General features: G+C 45.0%; 2 protein-coding genes across 2 annotated transcripts in view; both read left to right on the top strand.

Annotated features, from left to right (window-relative positions):
- Nucleotides 1-18,544, top strand: part of LOC133955367 (synaptotagmin-7-like) — a 78,720-nt gene that overhangs the window by 32,410 nt on the left and 27,766 nt on the right. The window contains exons 2-4 of the mRNA XM_062390181.1: nt 26-129; nt 9,335-9,414; nt 10,759-10,893. Of these exons, the coding sequence (XP_062246165.1) occupies nt 26-129; nt 9,335-9,414; nt 10,759-10,893 (319 nt within the window). The remainder of the gene's footprint in view (nt 1-25; nt 130-9,334; nt 9,415-10,758; nt 10,894-18,544) is intronic.
- On the top strand, nt 14,231-17,399 carry LOC133955366 (uncharacterized). The gene has a single exon (XM_062390180.1). It carries the CDS (start codon nt 15,738-15,740, stop codon nt 17,022-17,024), a length of 1,287 nt encoding a protein of 428 aa, XP_062246164.1. The 5' UTR covers nt 14,231-15,737; the 3' UTR covers nt 17,025-17,399.

Here is an 18,544-nt window from a genome sequence, read left to right as displayed (position 1 = left end):
TGTGTGTGTTTGTGTGTCTGTCCAGGCTCAGTGTCCCTCAGTGTGTTCCTGGTCTCCCTCGCAGTGACAGTGTGTGCTGTTTGGCTGGTGGCTCTTTGTGGCGTCTGTGGTTGGTGTCAACGCAAGCTGGTGAGTTTACACACACACACGAACACACAGACACACACACAAGCACACACACAAGCACACACACACAAGCACACACACACACACACGCACATGCACACACACATACACACACACCAACATGAACACATAAAAAACCGAGCTTCACCAACAGATTATCTCACAGTCACTTTTGTTGTTACCCTAATTTTAATAATCAGAGCTCTAATAATCGTTATCTGCTGTGAGTTCACGAGTAAATTACACTTTAGAGCACTGGGGCACAATGTGTGCTGATATTATGTGCAGTCATATTGAACTGAGAATGTTCCTTCAAAAGACAGTTGCTAATGAAGATATATAACCAAATGTAGAAGGATAATTCAGATCTTTTAGTTAATTAGGATTTCTAATGCAAGATGTAAAAATACACCATTACAAGTAAAAGTCCCTCATTCAAAATGATAATGTTTGAAAGTATGAAAGTCCTGTGTAAGTTTTAAAATGTTCTTCAAGTATCGAAATGAACACAAATCTGATGAGTTGAGAGATGATAATGTTCTGCTGTACAATGAAATTAAATATTTTGCTTTGAAATATTTAATCTAAATAAATACTGCCATGTGGGAATTCTAACAAATCATATGAATCTGAAACGTGACAATGAGCCATAATCAGTCAGTTGCCACAAGCAACAACAAATATAATTTGAAAGAAAACAACAACAACAAATAAAATCAGTCTTTCCAATAATTTTTTTTTTATCAATGATCAGCATGTCTAATCTCCTCAGGCGTGGAGTTACAGGTCCTCTGGGTCCTGATGGCAGACGCAAGCTCACCCTTAGTTACTTCGATTCAGGAACTTCTAGCGAGTGTTTGTTAGAAGGTCTTAGATTACAGCTTAGAGCATAGGGAATTAAAGTACTAATACGTTGAAGTAAATGTACTTGTTTGTTTTCCATCACCGCGTATAACTGTAGTAGGGCGTATACAGTTACATCCGCATCCCATAACAACAGCATGGATCTCTCAGACATTAGCAGCCACAACATTAGGACATCGTGCTGAAACAGCATCAGGACCAGTCCACTCAATGAGCAGAAACAAAGCACAGGCGGAGCCGACTGACCTCGGACAGAGGGCATATCATTGTGATTATGTTGTATGAAATGTGATTGATTAAAGGGAGGGAAATCCTCATTAGTCAGACAGAGCCTTATTGCTGAGTACCACTTCACTCCAGTCTTTTTTGCGGGGGGTTTAAATTTGCATGTCTTCAAAGTTAATAGATTTCTGATCATCCTGTACTTGTTCAACCCAGAAACACCGGCCGCTTATCTCAACCTCAAAGCTGACTCAAATTCTAACTTCCCTGAAAGAAGACAAGTCTGGGACCAATATGAAAAAAAAATTTGCACGCAAATGAATGAAGCTAGTAAGTTATATGAACAAACTTGCTTTGCCTCAAATCTACTCAATAATCTTACTTTTCTAATCACAGTTACCATGAACTCACCAACTTTAAGTTTCAAATTTTTTCAACCCAGTTATTTGCTTTACCCAAACGTAAACCACTGCTGCTTAACAACCTCATAGTGTGATTTTAGGAGAAGGCATGTTGTAGTCATCTCAGTGAGTTATTTTAGTTTGTTAAATATTATTAAAATCATTCCAAAGATGACCTTACTTCAGCTACTACTCAAATGCAATTTTAGTGTGTGTTGTTTTAGCAATCAAACGCGTTGATGTGAAACCTATTGGTCCATAGGTGGCAGGACTTGGCACTACATCACTCTCTGTACACCCCACACCTCACTACATACATTGCTCTTTAATAACCAGTAACATTTCTATACCTACATTACTCAGTGATGCCTTTATGATATATATGAACCAGGGGGGAAATGTTTTACGCTGAAATAAAAGTGTTTCAACACAGCCTTTCTATTGTGTGCTTCACTGGAACATTGTGTTATATTAGATATTCCACTTTAAAAGTAAATGGAGCAGTGAATGACTCCTAGTTTCCTGCAGTGGATGGAGGCAGCTCTGCTGCCAGCAGCTTGGAAAGTCCCCGCGGTCCTCTCCGGAGCGCTGCTGCAAATGGATCTTATTTCCATCCTGTGACAGTGCCGTGCAGCAGCCACAGAGCAGCAGTGGGCTGGGATAAGGTGACGATCTATTGGCTCTATGACCTTGTGAGAGCCACTATCAGCCACATCCTCGTAAACATGACTATGTGCTTCTTTCACAGTTGAAACGCTGCTGGTAGCGTAGTTTTCATTCACACACAGTGAATCTTGCCCTGAGCCCTTACGCACTTAGGAGTATGTGCACAGCTGCTTTCAGACACTTCCAACGAATGCAGTGAATTTTACAGAGGGCTGTTTGTGACAACGCAAATGTCAGAGTCAGTTTCCAGAGCATTTCCTCACAGCTCCTTAGTAAAAGAAAAATATCAGGAAAATTCATAGTGAGCGAGCGGGCATGTCGATGATGCGAGAATGGAAGGACAAACATTTGTCAGGATGAAAAAACTGCCAGACATGTAAGATGGTTATGAAGCTTGGAGGACAATGAGATTAGATATTTAATGATAAAGGCCAACGCTGGTGTCGGTTTGAATTCTGTGATGTCCTGCCTCCTGCCTGCTCTACCCGAGCGCCACCCACTCACTTGAATGTTCCAGACATTTCCATTTTTTTTAACGCTTCAGACCTGAAAAAGCTCAGAAAATGTTCAGAACCAATTTTTCCTATCCGAGAACGGCTGTGTGTGTGTTTGCGTGTTGTGATGCAGGACACCATAGAGTGCATCCAATATGTTATTGTGTTAAGATGTTAATTAAGGCGTCTGTGGTCTCGGACCACTTACTTTGGGAAAAATGTCATGACAGTCCCCACTGGTGTGAAACCACATTAAACACAGCTGCTTAATGTATAAAACAATAAAGTGTGACTGTGATTAATGGCTGCCATTTCTGGGATGACAAATGTGCTGTTGATGATGCACTGTGATATGACGGAGAACAAATGCTTCTAATCTTGCTATAAATTGTCTCCAGACATTAACGTCAACGTACTTGAGGTGTGTTGATTTCTATATGTGACTAACGGCCATGACGGGGCGGCAGCTATACATTCCGAGACGCTCCTTTCAGTCCCTTCATCTTTTTATCTCTCGTATTTTCCATGGTCGTACTGAATTCCCTGAAGACCTGATTAGAATATCTATACCTCATCATTTGCATAAACATGGTTACTTTTAGCAGAGCCCCCCCGTTGATGCACACTGTATCTAGCGCACTGTAATAAATGCAAGTTGATTTTCTATGCACAAAAAAAATCCCATTAGGTAAAAACTGTTCAGTTCTTGTAACCCATTCCACGTAAAGCCACCACAGGCCAGTCCCCGTCTGAAACGTACATTTTCTGATATTTCCGAATGTACTCTTTGACAGTGTCAGCTTTCATAAGAGCAAATGTTACCCTGAAGCTTCACGTGTCAGTTGCGAGTGGGCCCATGCCAGTTTTGGTTATGATTCATAGGTTAATAGACAAGACATTTTGAGCGAGTGTTGCTTTCGGTGTTTTAGCTTTGGCAACCAGTGCGATGGGTTTTTATTTTAAAAGTCCTCATGCGCAGTCATCCCAGAGACGTCCCCCTGCTCGCCTCTCTGTTATCCAAGCCCCCTGGAAGTGCGGCACATTGCACACTATTGTCTCCTTCACTTGGCCCGCTAAGTCTGTTTTTAGAATATGTGTTAAACCTTTGACAGTTTTAGGAGCTGCTTTTACTCAGGTCTCTGCTGCAGCAATTGTTCTTGTGTACTGGCTGATTTATTGTTTGCACTTAAAGAGAAAGGTGGCAGCAACAACAAAAAATACAATAAGTCACACGGGTATGAATCTCCCGTGTCGTTGGGTTGATGATTGTCAGCGGGGGCTGGTGTTGAAGGTGTTGGGTGGGCTTTCCAGGTATCAGAGGTGGTGCAGCTAACATCTGTTTGAGCAGCGGTGACTGTTTGGCATTCAGAAGGCCCCGTGCCTGCGCTCCTGTGAGCCCTGTGTGCCGTTTGATCCGTGACATAGTTGTGTTGGAGTTGAGATTGAATCTGACCAGATTCACAGCCCCGATGCATTCCCCCTCCCTTGCTGAGCATGTATCAACAACCTTTCGGCATTTTGGTGGCATTAAACGGGAATTAGGATTTCACGGTTGTTAGTAGGATGATAGTAATTATGCCAATCAGAGAAGAGAATATGTGCAAATCAATAATTATAGAATCTCAAAGCAGAATTGTCTGGAATATTATATAAGCAGGACATTAATGTAGATGTAAAGTCTTGACCTGTCACAGTTAAGCCTCAGTGTTGGCACAGTTCCTGGTGATATGTAAATGTTATGCCTCTGCGATTTCAAGCTTATCAATGTCACAGAATACTACAGAAGAAGCCAGGTATAACAAAATATTTTGACAGATGCTGAAAAGCGAATGATCACTTGATGATTTAGCGGCGGACGACCATTTTAATAGTGCACTCCCCTCTAATTATGGTGTGATGTGGGTAATATTGAGCGAGCATGTAGACTCTTGCTGCCTGCTAATTCACAGCAAACAAACACAGCTGGGTGTTGGAAGGCAGTGCACTGCCAGCTGAGATAGAGAGAGTGGTAGTTTCACTCCGTCTCCTCCCATGTCTGGATTCTTCAAGAAAACCCTCAGCATCACCCTCGGCAGTCCACACTTCACATACTCGTCTACTTTGGTGTAGCAAATACAAAATCGACCTATCTAACTAATTATTTGACCACTACTTAAGCTTTATTTATCCTTCCAATCATTATCTATATTGCCTACCCTTTAAGAATCCTGGGGAGCTGAGTCCAATCCCAGCTGACATTGGGGCGAGAGGTGAGGTGCACCCTGGATAGGTCGCCTACGCATCACAGCGCCAACATACAGAGCCATTGTGCAATCACACCTACGGTCAATTTAGTCACCGATTAAACTACCTCCGATCAGCATGTGTTTGGACTGTCGGAGGAAGCCAGAGAAAACCCACACAAACACCAACAGCCTTCTTGCTGTGAGACAACAATGCTAACCAAAGTTCAGCCCACGTTAATTACCTCCACCAAGGAGGTTATGTTTTCATCAAATCAACATTTGTTCAGACAGAACACTTTGCCATGATTTACCCATTTATTGCATGGAACACATGCAAAATCCGACCAGTAGGTAACATACATTTTCAATTTGAATACCATTTACCACAACCATGTTTGGACTCAGTACTAAAAGGTGGAGGCTGGGGCACAGGACTCCGTGTCCTGCCTGAATTAACACGACGCTTCATTTTGTTTGTTAGCAGAGTTAAGCGAAAACAACTGAACCTATTTCCATGAACTTTAGTGGAGAAGTGGGAAAAGGGCGGAAGCATTTGTAGCATTTACTACAGAATTAAATGAATCGATAGCAGTAGCAGTGAGGCAAGTGACCAACAGAGTCTGATTGACAGACTCAAAATGAACTTGAACTTGTGACGTGAGAGAGAGAACGTGGTTTCATGTCATTTGTGGGTACGTGAACACCTGCTGCTAAAACGATGAGGTCTGACTGCATGGATGGTAAAAGAATTGTAGACGGTAGCTTAAGTGCGTGATCGAGCATGCGGCAAATAGGGCTGGGGGGCAAATGGGGCAAAACACTGCCCCACAGTCTAGATAATTATGGGTAAACGCAGCTTTGGCCTGGCGAGACTCGTAATCAGCCTTGGCAGGAGGTAAGGGCTCTCCGACTGCCCTTCTGTTTTTTATGCTAATAATGTAAAGAATTTGAAGTTGTAAATAAAAAGCTTAATTCTTGGTAGTTTATTGTGGGGCAATGGGTATTCATCTTCATCATTTCCCTCACTGCCATACCCCTGACATGGACATTAATTATGTAATTTATAACATGGTTTGGCTGCTGAAAAAAAGAGTAAGTGGATTGTGTTTTTCTGTCCAAATTGAAGCTTGCTGCAATTTCAGCTTGTCTCCCAATCTGTTCATCATATCATTCGGAGCGATTTCGGACCCCAGACAGCGCTGAATACTGCAATCACACCGAACCCCTTTGTCGTGTAATAAAAAGACGGATTGTGTAAATTAGACTTAAGTAGTTTCAAGGGTATTTGAGTAGAGGGTGGGGGGGCGGGGGGTGGTACTGAGCTGATTTTCTTCATTGTCTCACGTCCATAGAGCTGGTGAGCTCTGTTCATCACTGTGCATTTTTCGCAGCCCTCCACACCTCCCATCAAAGATAGAAGCAAAGTGTTTGTAATTCACTCTTGCAAATGAGCTGGAGGAAAGGTGGGGAGGAGATGGTTTTGAAGCCCAGCGTGTGTGTGTGTGTTTGTGTGTGTGTCTGTGTCTGTGTGTGTGTGTGTGTGTGGAATCGACAATCCTTGGGTTTGATGTCTATTGCAGCGTGTACAAGTCTCCCTCCTTGTTTTCACACACAATCCACGCGGGACTTCCTGTCACTCATTGTTTCTCTCAGTTCACTTTTCACACCTGTCCCTCCCCCTCTCCCTCCCTCTCATCTCTTTATCTCACATGCCGTCCTGCTCTGTCCTTCACTTCTCTCCTGCTGGCTGTTTTTCCTTTTTTCCCTTTTTCAAATTTGATTTCTATTTTTACCGGACTCTCAGTCACCCTCGTGGGTCTCACCATCTTCCTGAAATTTTTACGATAGCATTGAATGATACATGAGTTCCCTTTGATAGCTCGTCCTCGTCTGACAGAAATTCGGTCAGTTGTGCCTCCGCAGAGATTGTCATGCAAGAATACAGAATATATCACAGTGCTTATTGTATAGATATTCTCCCGTTTAGGTAAGTGTGTTCCTCCTGTGTTATTGCATTTGGTGTGGAATGATGTCAGTTCCCGTGTTCTGCCAGCAAACAGCCATCAAAAGATGCCCGACTATAAAAGATTATGACGGTTCTCGATAATGCGTTGGCTGAGAACCTACTGATATCTTGCGATGCGTTCAGTTCATACAGTAACTCTGTGATAGTTTATAAAAGACCGTTAATCTACAATTCAGTGTGTAAAGTACAAACACGTCTCTTATACGTAGCTGTTAAACTAGTTGTTCCTGTCACATCTATGTTTATTCATTTGTTGACCTTTCTAATTCAGGCCGGTTCTGTGTGTACAGTAGATGAGGGCTTTTGTTTCCTCGTGTGCGAGTGATATCAATTTTACGCAGCAGTATCACTGCGGGCTTTATCGCCCTCGCCCAGCGGTGTTATTGTAAACTCTGGCTTTGTGACAGATCCAACAATAACCCCGGCCACAACACCCGTGGTGGGGGCTGTGGTTTGAAATTACAGTATATCTGTGTCATCGGCACCTCATGGAGTCGACATCAGTCCGCCATCAGGGTTTTGAAGCTCAATATATACACTGAGCTGTGGTGCAATTTGCATGTCCATATGCTCCTGCTACCTATGAGCTCTGAGAAACTCATACATATCCTCTGGCTGATTGCCTCTCTGTATTTTTAGCTTAGCACTTGCATCCAAGGGCTTTTTTTTACTTGGACACGTTTAAATATGTACATGCTGGGCTGATGGCTTTTTGCTGTCACCTTTTTTTAAGAGCTGTTGTTCTCGGTGTCCTTTGCTCGTGTGTGCAAGAGCCAACACGCCAGTAATTTCCCATCCAAAGGATCCAGTACGATAATCTTTCTTTGGAGAGGACTTGATTTTACCTCAGCTTTGTGTTTTTACTCTATTTGCCTAGTGAACGTGTCTGCTGTCTTGTGTCTTACACATCTAGTCACATAGTACAAACAGTCACAATGCAGAAATTAATTATACAAATCGTTGCAACCTCTCCATAGACAGTGGGGCTTTCATTTGATCATCATATTTTCCAAAGCCAAGGCCTTGAATCACTTTGGATTAGTTTTTGTTTTACTTCAATTGTTTTCATCATTCATAATTCAGCCTGGGTCCAGACTTTTGAATATCTGACTTGTTGAGCATATCAATTACTCTAGGGTCTAATATTGATTGAATAAGAGCTTATTTGGCAGCATAGTCCCCTCCCTCCTTACTTAACCATAGTTATAATGCAGCAGAAAAATGGCAACAAGAGTGGAGGAGAATGATTCAGCGGCACAGAAATACCTTCTATTGCAGAACTTTCTGTGTCACCTTACTGAACCAGGTGGAACGAGCATGTCACTGATAGGTTAATTAGGTTAACACAGAGAATTGTACCAACAGGAAATCAGATACGGTGTTTGGAAATTAATCAAATGTAGTCGTCTCACAAGTATATGCAACCAAACAGAACAGGACCTGACCCAAGCCTGCTCTTTGCAGGGGTCACAGAACTCGAGTAAAACTTCTTTAGCTTCTGAATGGAATGGACATTTTGTGTATAACTGTAGTCCAAACAGAAATCTCCAGTCTGGAGACACGGGCTCAGCCCCAAACAGGCAAAGCCCACCACAGGAAATTTTCCTTCCGGTGACTTAAGATTCAATTGTCCGAGCCAAGCTGCGGTGACAAGTCAGCGTGTTTTACTCCCCCTCATTTTCTGGGCCAGAGAATCCTCGCCCATCCTTGATGGGTATCGGAGTGTCACTTTCAGGGAGGACCGCACGGCATCATGGGGCAGCTTTAGGCTGATCCCCTCCCCTGTCCCACTTGTAGCAAAGTGTCAATAGAGATTACCCGCATTGTGAAACATGTGAAACACCTTCAACTGTAATGAGCTTTTCCAGCAGAATGTCCCCGGCAGACCTCACTTTTCGAAACCTTCAAATTGCCATTATTTCCATGGTTACAGCAGGTCGTGCTCTGCCTGTTTGAAATCAGTCTGCCGCAGGACTTCCTCAAGGCCTCTCTCCAGTCCCCTGCAGATTACCTCAAAGAGGCCATTGCCATGTAAATTTCAGGGTGGCTCGAATGATAATCATAACCGGAGATGGCTCTCTACCGCAGATTTGATTTGACTTTGATGAGTGTAATCAGGTGACTATCAGGTAAAGGACCGATGTCTCAGTGTTTCTGAGATAATGTGTGTGTGTGTGTGTGTGTGTGTGTTGGGGGGGGACATTTACGCTGGAAATTTGTGGAGCAAGAACACAGCTTGAAAGGACAAATCCGGGCTAACCTTTTGTCTCCCTTCTTTCTTTGTCTTCCCCTCCCTCCGCTTGACTCAAGGGGAAGAGGAATAAGCCTGGAGTGGAGACAGCAGACACTCCAGACTCAGCACGTGGGCGAGGGGAGAAGAAAGCCATCAAGTAAGTGCCCTAGTAACTGGTTGGGGTAGAATAATCTGCTGATAATGAACTTCATTTGCTCTGAGCACCTCCACGTACACTTCACAAAAAAAATAACAAGGCGGAAAATGAGGAGCCTGCTCTGCAGATATTAATTGAAAGGTCATTGCCTTAATCAGCATAGATGACATCTGCATTGTCCTGCCTGTTTGCTGGACAGGTCTGCACTTATCTAATGGGCTGTAAGATAGGTCTCGCTTAAGTGCAGGTCTCTGTGTCGCTTAAACCGGCGCAGGTTCCTTTTATTGTGAAATTGCTGGAGCGTAAATGTTGATTTTTTTTCGATCTAACATTCCTTCCAGGGTTCAGACTCAGATTAAGGTATTTTCTGTTTGTGATGAAAGGTGACCTTTTGGGTCACTAGCAGAAAATGCCAGCTTTGTAATGCTAAGTACGAAACTTTATTCCACAAAATGCCTGTGTTAACCTGCTCACCACCTCTTCCCTTCTATAGCCTGCTGTGGTCTCAGCAATTTTTTGAATTTGTCTGTTTACTTTTTTTTATTTTTTCTGTGCGGATGGTCTGAAGCACTAAAGACGGAATATGTGAATGTGACTTGGAGGGGGGGTGGGGGGGAGATGTTAATTTTTTTGCATTTTCTTTCTCACTGGCTCCAGCAGCATCGGTGTGCTCTGTCGGTCATTTCACCTTCCAGCTCCTCTCCGCGCGCTGCCTCTCTCTCCCGCTCTGTCCCTGTGCTACAGCTCTGGCCACCGCTGTGTGATTTGTATGACATCAGTGATTCTGCTCACCTTTTTTCCTCCTCCTCTACTTTGACTGTGTGCGATTTATCTCTTTGTCTTGTGTCCCATGCTTCCATGCGTTCTCTCTGCTCGCGCCGAGGACGGGGGAGCCCAGAGTCCTCAATGTTTACTCGAATGTGTTCCGTCAGTGGTGCTGTGCTAGATGAACCGAATGTAATCACACGCTGGATGTATTCATCAGATTATGACCTCCTCTTCTCTTGCTGCCTCTCTTTTTTTTCTATCTCTGTGTGTTTGCTGCCGCACGTTGCTTTATGAAAAGCTTTCTTGTGAATACGGTTCCCTCCAGGCTGCCCTTTTTTTTTTATTTTTCAAAGTCGGACCACCACGGTGTTTTTCCAGGTAGAAATAGACACACACATCTGGGTTTGCTTTGTTTCAAACTCCTGTTTAATGCAGCCGTTTGAGTCCAGCTCTCTCCCTCACACCGAGCACTGGCTTCGCCCCTGAACGCTGGAGCGGCTGCTGCGAGGTGGTTGCTTAGTGCCAAGGCTTTCCATGGCTGTTTTTTCTCTGACCTGTCTCTCTCTTTGGCCGCAGTGATCTAGACAGAGACTTTTGGAATAACAATGACAGCAGCACAGTGCAGCAGAAGTGGAGCTCCTATCCTCCCAAGGAGTTCGTACTAAACATTTCTCCCTATGCTCAATATGGAGATCCTCGCCTCACACTCAAGTGAGTCTTGGTCCAAGGCTGGTAAGAGACTTTCCCCCTGAGCAGGGCTGTAACGAGGCAGGGGCAGTGTCACTCTCCCTTCCCTCTCTTCCCCTTTTTCCTCTGCTTTCTGTTCACCTCCCTGACTTCCTCTCCTCTCCTCTCCGCTCCTCAATCCATCAATCCTTTCTGTGCAATCACCACCACTATAGCCACTCATCAAATTGAACCAGTGGATATGGAGGTTATAACATCAGACATTAAATCCCCCTGGTTTAATGGTCTTTATAGTTTTTCTATTCTTAGGACAAAATTCACTGAGGGGTACCTGGGGTTATGTGGCCAGGGGCCTTTTGAGCGAGCCACATGTCAGACGGTGGCAGAATAATAAAGCATTTCTGGACTTTATTATTATTGTTGAATAACCCTTTTCCCATCCACAATAGTAATAACCGCAACAATAACAACCCGACCGATGTCAGCACACCGGAGGGCACAAATGGTTACTAATGATTACTCATAATCTGCTAGGGAAATGTGAGCGTAGGAAAATGTCATATGCGAACATTACAGCGTCCCCGTGACAGCCATTTGACTATCGCTGCGGCAGAGCGGCCCTGTAAGCCCCCCCCAGGCAAATTTCTGCTGCTACTCCTCACATCCTGTCACCTTCTAATGAACACAGAGGCACGTGTTCACATGCCCCCCTACTCCCTACAGCCCTGCTGCTCCCACTAACTCCTGACCTCTAACCTCTCCCCTCTCTCCCATGGGCTGTAACCATGGAGACGGACAACCCTCATATAGCCCTCCCCTCCAAAAGTGTACACTTTGACCCGCCTTCTCTGTAACCTGTGCATCTCCCTGTCCTCTGCTTGTTTCAACTGAAATTTGCCTTTTTTTTTTTGTTAGTTTGTTGTTGTTGTGGAGGGTTGACCGTTCACACCAGGTTGCAGTGTGGTGCCAGTGTTCACCTGTGATTCACATCCATCTGTGGCTTCTCTCTGATCCCCATCAACCCTAATTGCAAACGTCTGCTGCACTAACACTGTGGCACTCCAACTTCATCCAGTGTGAATCGCATTGAGAGATACGGTGTTTGTACTTGATGCAATATAGGTTATTTTTTACTCACTATAGGCACTTGAATCCAATAAAGCCCTTGCAAGGTCATACTTATCTCCCTGCGGGCACCGAGAGGCCTCTGAGCTCAGGCATCCTGCTACCAGGCATCTGTCTGATAAACTGTCTAATAACTGGTCATCTTTAATAGACCTAGCCGTTGTGGACTGTGTGTTAAATTGCCTGCAGAAAGGAGGTAGTGGTGTGTTTATGAACACTGTGGATATATGGATTACTGTCTGAAAACTCTGCCTGAGGATGGAGGCTGCTGATCTCAGGAAACCAGCTTGAGAGCCCAGTGTCTGTAGAAGTTTGTTTGTTTTTTTTAAGAAATCCCCTCAAGGTTGTAATTTATTGCTCATAGTTCCTCCTCGGGCTGGCAGTGAAATATAAATGAACTTTTCACTGCAGTAATGGTGAAATGAGATTTTTTTTATCAGGTGTGGGTGAGCAGGGCCGGCATTTTAATTAAAATAATAATTTTTTCACTAGCAGAACCTGGCAGACCTCCTAACTTGAACCAATAATATGTCGCTAAAGTCAACAGACAGCTGGAAAATCATTTTACCTGTTCACGATCATCTGCAGATCAGCAGCTTTCAGTAGCAATTGGACTCAATGATCAAACAGGTTGTGCCTCCCTCGCACCTTCAATCTCCATGTTAAGATTGACTGAATATGAGTTTTAATTCTTACATTTTCACTTACACCTGGACTCCACTCTGAGCCTGCAATTTGCTAAATGTCAGCGGAAAGTCATAAGGCTCTCTTGAAAAAATGGCCTTGTGCATTGACGTAATAGTTTTTTCAAACGTAGGTATTGAGTTTGGTGAGTTATAATAGTTATAACACTCTGTCGATCTGATTGGTTGGAGATGAAGAAAAGTGTCAGAGATTATGTGTTTGATATCTGGATAGCTTTTAAATAAAGAGGGAAGACTTTCACCTTGTGCTCGGCTCGATAAATGTGTTGACCGTTGCTCTGGCAGTGTCATCCGTGCTGCGGTTGTGATTGATGACTTATCCACGTGCACTGTCAGGTCAATTGGTCAGAATGAAATGTGAGAGGTGACCTTCAAAGGGACATGATGTAAGAGTAGCATCCACCCACACCGCCACTCCACTTCCTCCCTTCCCATTCCAGGCATACACACCAGGCGACAGTGTCTTTCTGTGTTTCTCCTATTTTGCGTCTCCCGGAGCAGGAGCACCATGCATATTAATGAAATGTAGTCATGTCACCAGAGGGCACTACTGTGCTTTATTTTTGATCATCGCTGCTTTTTTAGAGCAGACGTGACATTTCAAACCCAAAACCAGTTTATTTAAATGAAATCTGAGTTGACAAGTGCTCCTAAGTATGGGAGGTGGTTAATCACTGGAGGTTGATGTGATTAGATTGCACTCATGATGTTTCCCTCCTGTGTGCTGCAGGTATTTCACTGCTTCCTGTTTAGGGATGCTAAGCAGTTATCAGATGAACAGATTGATATCTAAAAATAGAGTGGGACGGTGTCTTACAGGAACAGATGCACTTGTATTGAACTGAATGTCACTTTGGATGACTTCTCCCAATGAGTCGATTACGTGCCCGTGAGGCACTTTGCTGCACGTCTTCTATTGAATTGCCTGGTACAGCAGCAAATCTCCCGTCTCAAATGCCTTAAATGAATGAGAAAATGAGAACAAAGTGACCAGTGTCCACACACTGATGCCAGCTCGTGAAGGCTGGCAGCTGCACCCCTGGTCCTCCAGGCCCAAAGGAGTCACTTCTTGCTGGTTTTCCACCCTTCACAGGCTCCTTCTTCTCCTCCCCCTCTTCCTCCTCTTACCTTCTCTCCACTCCCTCATCTCTCTCTCTCTCTCCACACTGGACCTTTTCATCCACGTGCCTGAATAACTAAACCTGTCCTCACCCCGCCACACACACAAACAACCACACAACCACACATACACTCTACTGTCTCACCTCCTTATGTAGTTGCTCAATCTATTTTCTTGTGTGTGTGTTGTGTGTGTGTTTTTGTCTCTCTTTCTCCAACTCTTTTGCGTGTCTTTACTTGTCTTTTTCTCCTCTGCCTGTCGTTATTCTCCCTCTTCTACACCCTCTGTCCACCATGGGACCTCCGCACCCTGTCTCTCTCTCTCAGTGGGGCAGTGTCAGGGGGTCAGAAGGGGGCAGCAACTGGGCATGGGGATGATGGGGGGGGTCCTTATCGCAGTGACAGCATGAAGAGCATGGTGACAGAGGGAGTGAAGGCCGGGAGGTGGCAGACTGTCCAGGGCCACATGCAGTCTGGAGGACTGAGACCCAGCAAGTGAGTTCAGAACCGGGCATTTAAAAAGTCAACGTTCATGTTTTACAATGCAAATGTCACCCTGGTAAGTTTTGTGCCTCGGCTGTGATTAGGTGAGTGTATCAGCAGTGAGAGTCAGGTCCAGGAAAGTGCTGCTCAGGTATGGAGCTGAGCGTGTGGGCATAAATCAAAATATGATCTCTGGGGAAAGGTGAATTCTCGCCATCATGAGCAGACAACAATAGTTACAGGAGCTGCGTAGCACTGTGACTCAAACCTTCAGCTCAGACAGCCGGCCCGGCTGCACGGTGTGGCCTCCTGTACCAATCTGCAGGAGAACATGATTTATTTATGTGAAGAACTGCACAGCCTGCGAGTGCACTTCAACAGTGCAACACAGAAATAGTCTCATTTTCACACACCGACTAAAATAATGCGTCACTTGCTGCCAGCCTGACTTTTAATTAAGAGTTAGGCTGAATTGCGAATTGCGTATTGGTCTCCGACTGCTTGTATCCCACAACCATGACGTACAACATGATTTAGGCCCCCCTGTAAATTCAGCGAGTTGAAAATGAGGCAGTTGAGTTCTCCATGATTTCTTTTGCACCTTCCTTTGGCACCTCGTGCCTGCGATCTCTTCCTCCACAACACATTTACACTCATCACTTCCTCACTCCTCATTCCCTCCTTCTCTCCTCATCTTTCTTTTTGCCCCTCTCTATAATTGGATTCTATTTCCAGGCTCCTGTAAGTGTCTGTGTCTCTTGTGTTTGTGTCTCGCACCCCATTTTCTGTTTCTCCTCCATCGTCACCCTCCGTTCTTATCGTTCCCATCACTCCCTCCATCTATCCGTCGCCGTGTAAAGCCACTCCTCGTCTTTGCCTTTTTCTTCTGTTTTGCCCACAAACTCTTTTGTTCCTGCATTCCCCTTTTTATCCTTTCATCTGTGACACTTAAAATATGATGGATAGCGCACTAAAAGCCTTATTGCCAAAATTGCATTATAGGTGAAGTAATGCAAAGCAGAGTAAACTGATGTGAGTGGCTCTCTCATGACCTAATTCTGGTAGTCTAGGTTACACAGATCTGAGAGAGAGGAGGTTATATTTAGGGAGTTGAATAGATTTAAAAGAGATGATACTAAAGAGCCCAGAAAACTAAAGAAATAAAGAACACATTAGCGAAATATGATTCACTCACCATTGTGTTGACAGGACTATTGAAACATTGTTTGACATTGAAGCTAATGAGCCAATTAAACTGCATTTATAAAGAGGAGGAGTGGGAAGTGAAATGGTGACAGAGGGAGGGAGTCGTACTGTACGACATGGTTGGCTGTCGGGATGTCTCTAGAGGAGCAGCATGTGTTTAAAAGACCACAAAGACGAAAAAAGGAGGAGAGGCTATCAGAGATGGGAAAAGTTGACTGACGAGTCGAGATAATGGGGATCTCTCATCAGACCAAAAAACCCCCGACGGGAAGGCCCGGGAGCATCAGAACCTCCATCCACACCCTTCGACGCAGTCACGTTGGGCACGGCCGCATCACGCCCGTTGGGACGGTGCACATCCGACCCCTGCCCGCGCGGAACACCCCCGCACGCAAACAGCACGCGCAGACCACGCAGACACGCAGGGTTCACACACATCTGACGCAGCCGACACGCAGGGCGAGCTCACCGTCTGCACGATGCTGCCCGCCGCCGCCCCACGAGCAGCACACGGCACACAGCGACCACTCAGGCTGCACCTTTTACTGCTATTTCTGCTACTGCTGTTACTGCTGCTGCCTCACGTTGCTCTCTTTCTCTCTCCTCCTTCTCCTGTCCCCTCTTCCCACCACTCCTCCCTCTGCCTACTTTTCCACTTTGTCTTCAAACTCCACCCTTCCTCCTCCTTCCTCCTCCTCCTCGCGATCATCCACTTCCTGTCTGGATGAACTTTCCTGTTTCTATCCTGATGTCAACCTGACTTCTTCTGCTGTGTCTCCCCTCTGCCCTCTGGCACCTTGTCTCATCTCTGAGGATTCTCTCCCCGTCTTCTTCGTCTCATCTCCCCTCCTTACCCCCTCTGACCAATTTACCTCCTCCTGCCACGGCTCCTCTTCTACATCTTTTTCTTCTTCTTCTTCTTCTTCTTCTTCTTCTTCTTCTTCTTCTTCTTCTTCTTCTTCTTCTTCTTCTTCTTCTTCTTCTTCTTCTTCTTCTTCCGTGACCTCTGACTCCTCCTCCCCTCCTCCTCATCCTGTCCTCTGCCGGCCGTGGCCTTCTTCACGTTCTCTTTCCTCCCTGCTCCTCTGCCCTCCCAGCTTTGGGGATCCAGTCCTATCCTATGCATCCACTTTGGAGCACATCCCTTCTGGGCCGGCCCGGCCTCGGACACTCTTGCGCCAGCAGAGTCTTCAGCAGCCTCTCATCCAACCGCCGGGCCCCCGGCTAGCACAACCTCCCACCACATCCCAGAGCTTGGGACAATTACACACTGCACCTGGACAGCCAGGGGGAGGCGGGGGGGCTGGGCGAGGAGAGGGAGGTGGCAGCGGTGGTGAGGGTGGGGTTGCAGGTACGCGAGGCGGTCCCCGGGGTGCGCGGGGCAGCCCAGCAGGAGCAGGTGCCTCTCGCTATAAGGAAGGTGGAGCAGCAGGGCGCTCACATGCCAATCCCGGCAGCTGGGATTACATGATGGACCAGATGCGGAATCGAGGCCTGGATGCAAAGTCCTTCTTGTGAGTCTCTACAGTTTTTCTTTCATATCTTTATGGAGTGTTTGTAGTGTCACCTGCTTGAAGCCTGTGTCTCTACCTGTGTCTTATAGTGTATGGCATGCTACTGGTTATTTTGTGTTTTTGTTTTAAGTAATTACCTAGTTTTATCCCTTAGTGTTTTACAATGTTTTAGGATCGATTAGTTCATAATGTTTACAATATGTAAGTATTAATCTGTTTTTACCTTTACCTTTGTTAAAATATACTTCTGTGTTTCTTCTGTTGGGTGTCTCCTCTCAGTGTTTATACGATATCCAGGGAAGGATAGTTCTAATGTCAAATAAAACACGTGCAGTATGTTTCTGGATGCATGTGTTAATGTGTAGCTATTGTTCCCAGATGCCCGAGACTGATTGGAGCATAAATTTCAAAAAGTGAATGTACTGTTTGTAAGGAGATATTTTATAAACAGTAAGAAATTCAGTTCAGGCCAGAGGTTTGCATATTTAAAAAAATCTTTTATAATTATTAATAAGGGGGTTATAAATGTAAATAATCTGTCTTTCAGCGTTAAGCCCTTTTGTTGTGTAGGAGATGGATCAACATCTAATTGTATCAGGATGTCACAGCTCACACACCGATATTAATAATTATGCACAGTGCTTATTAAAGGGAGTGTATATATATGCATATACTTATTAGTTTTATGATCCTTGTGTTTAATGATTTGATCGGGAGTGATGAGCTCTCAGCATTTCCTCGTATTGGATGCGCAGTGCTTTAACAGTAATGAGCTGAAATGAATCGGGGAGCGTCTCAGTGAACAATCTGTCACAAAACGCATTTCTCCTAATTTTAGAATGAATGACATCATGTGCGTGGAAAAGCAGCAAGGACGCTGCGACATATTGCTGGCTATTTCCATCCCGCTCTGTCTTAAATGGTTCAACGTTCACGCTGTGTGCTCTGCTAAACAGCAACATCTGCTTGGATGGCATTCAGCCTGTCTGCTGCGATTGGTCTTTACGGGACGGAGCCAGTGGTCACAATATATTTTACATTCACACCGGCCCCCTCAATTACATGAAATTATTCCCTCTGGATTTACTGTTGAGCTCCCTCCGTCGGAGACACACCAGCAGGCCTAATCCATATTGCAGCTGGTATTTGGCAACTAAAGCGACACCCCTTTTTTTTTTCCAGTGTCACTGTTGCTTTTATGCAAATAGTGAAATCTGCTCACACGTGTGTCAGCGTGTGTAGTTCACACAGGCCATGTGTCACGCTGCATCAGTTTAAGAACAAGGGTTAAGCAGCTGTGTGTAGATTTGTGTTAACCCTGAAGCATCGATCTTATGTCACCAGCACCATTACGCCCACAACATATTGTTGCTGCAGGCCTGTAGAGGAGGGGGGAGGCGGTGGGGGTGACGATAGGGGGTGACGATAGGGGGGACAGGGGGCACATTGAAGGGATGAGGAAGGACATTGCCAAGGTACAACATGTGTTTAATGTCCCTTCGCGCCAAATCCATTTTACTGTAG

This window comes from Platichthys flesus, chromosome 6 (genome assembly GCF_949316205.1).
Source record: "Platichthys flesus chromosome 6, fPlaFle2.1, whole genome shotgun sequence".
In the NCBI taxonomy this organism is placed as follows: Eukaryota; Metazoa; Chordata; class Actinopteri; order Pleuronectiformes; family Pleuronectidae; genus Platichthys; species Platichthys flesus.
This window is presented reverse-complemented; position numbering and strand designations above follow the sequence as displayed.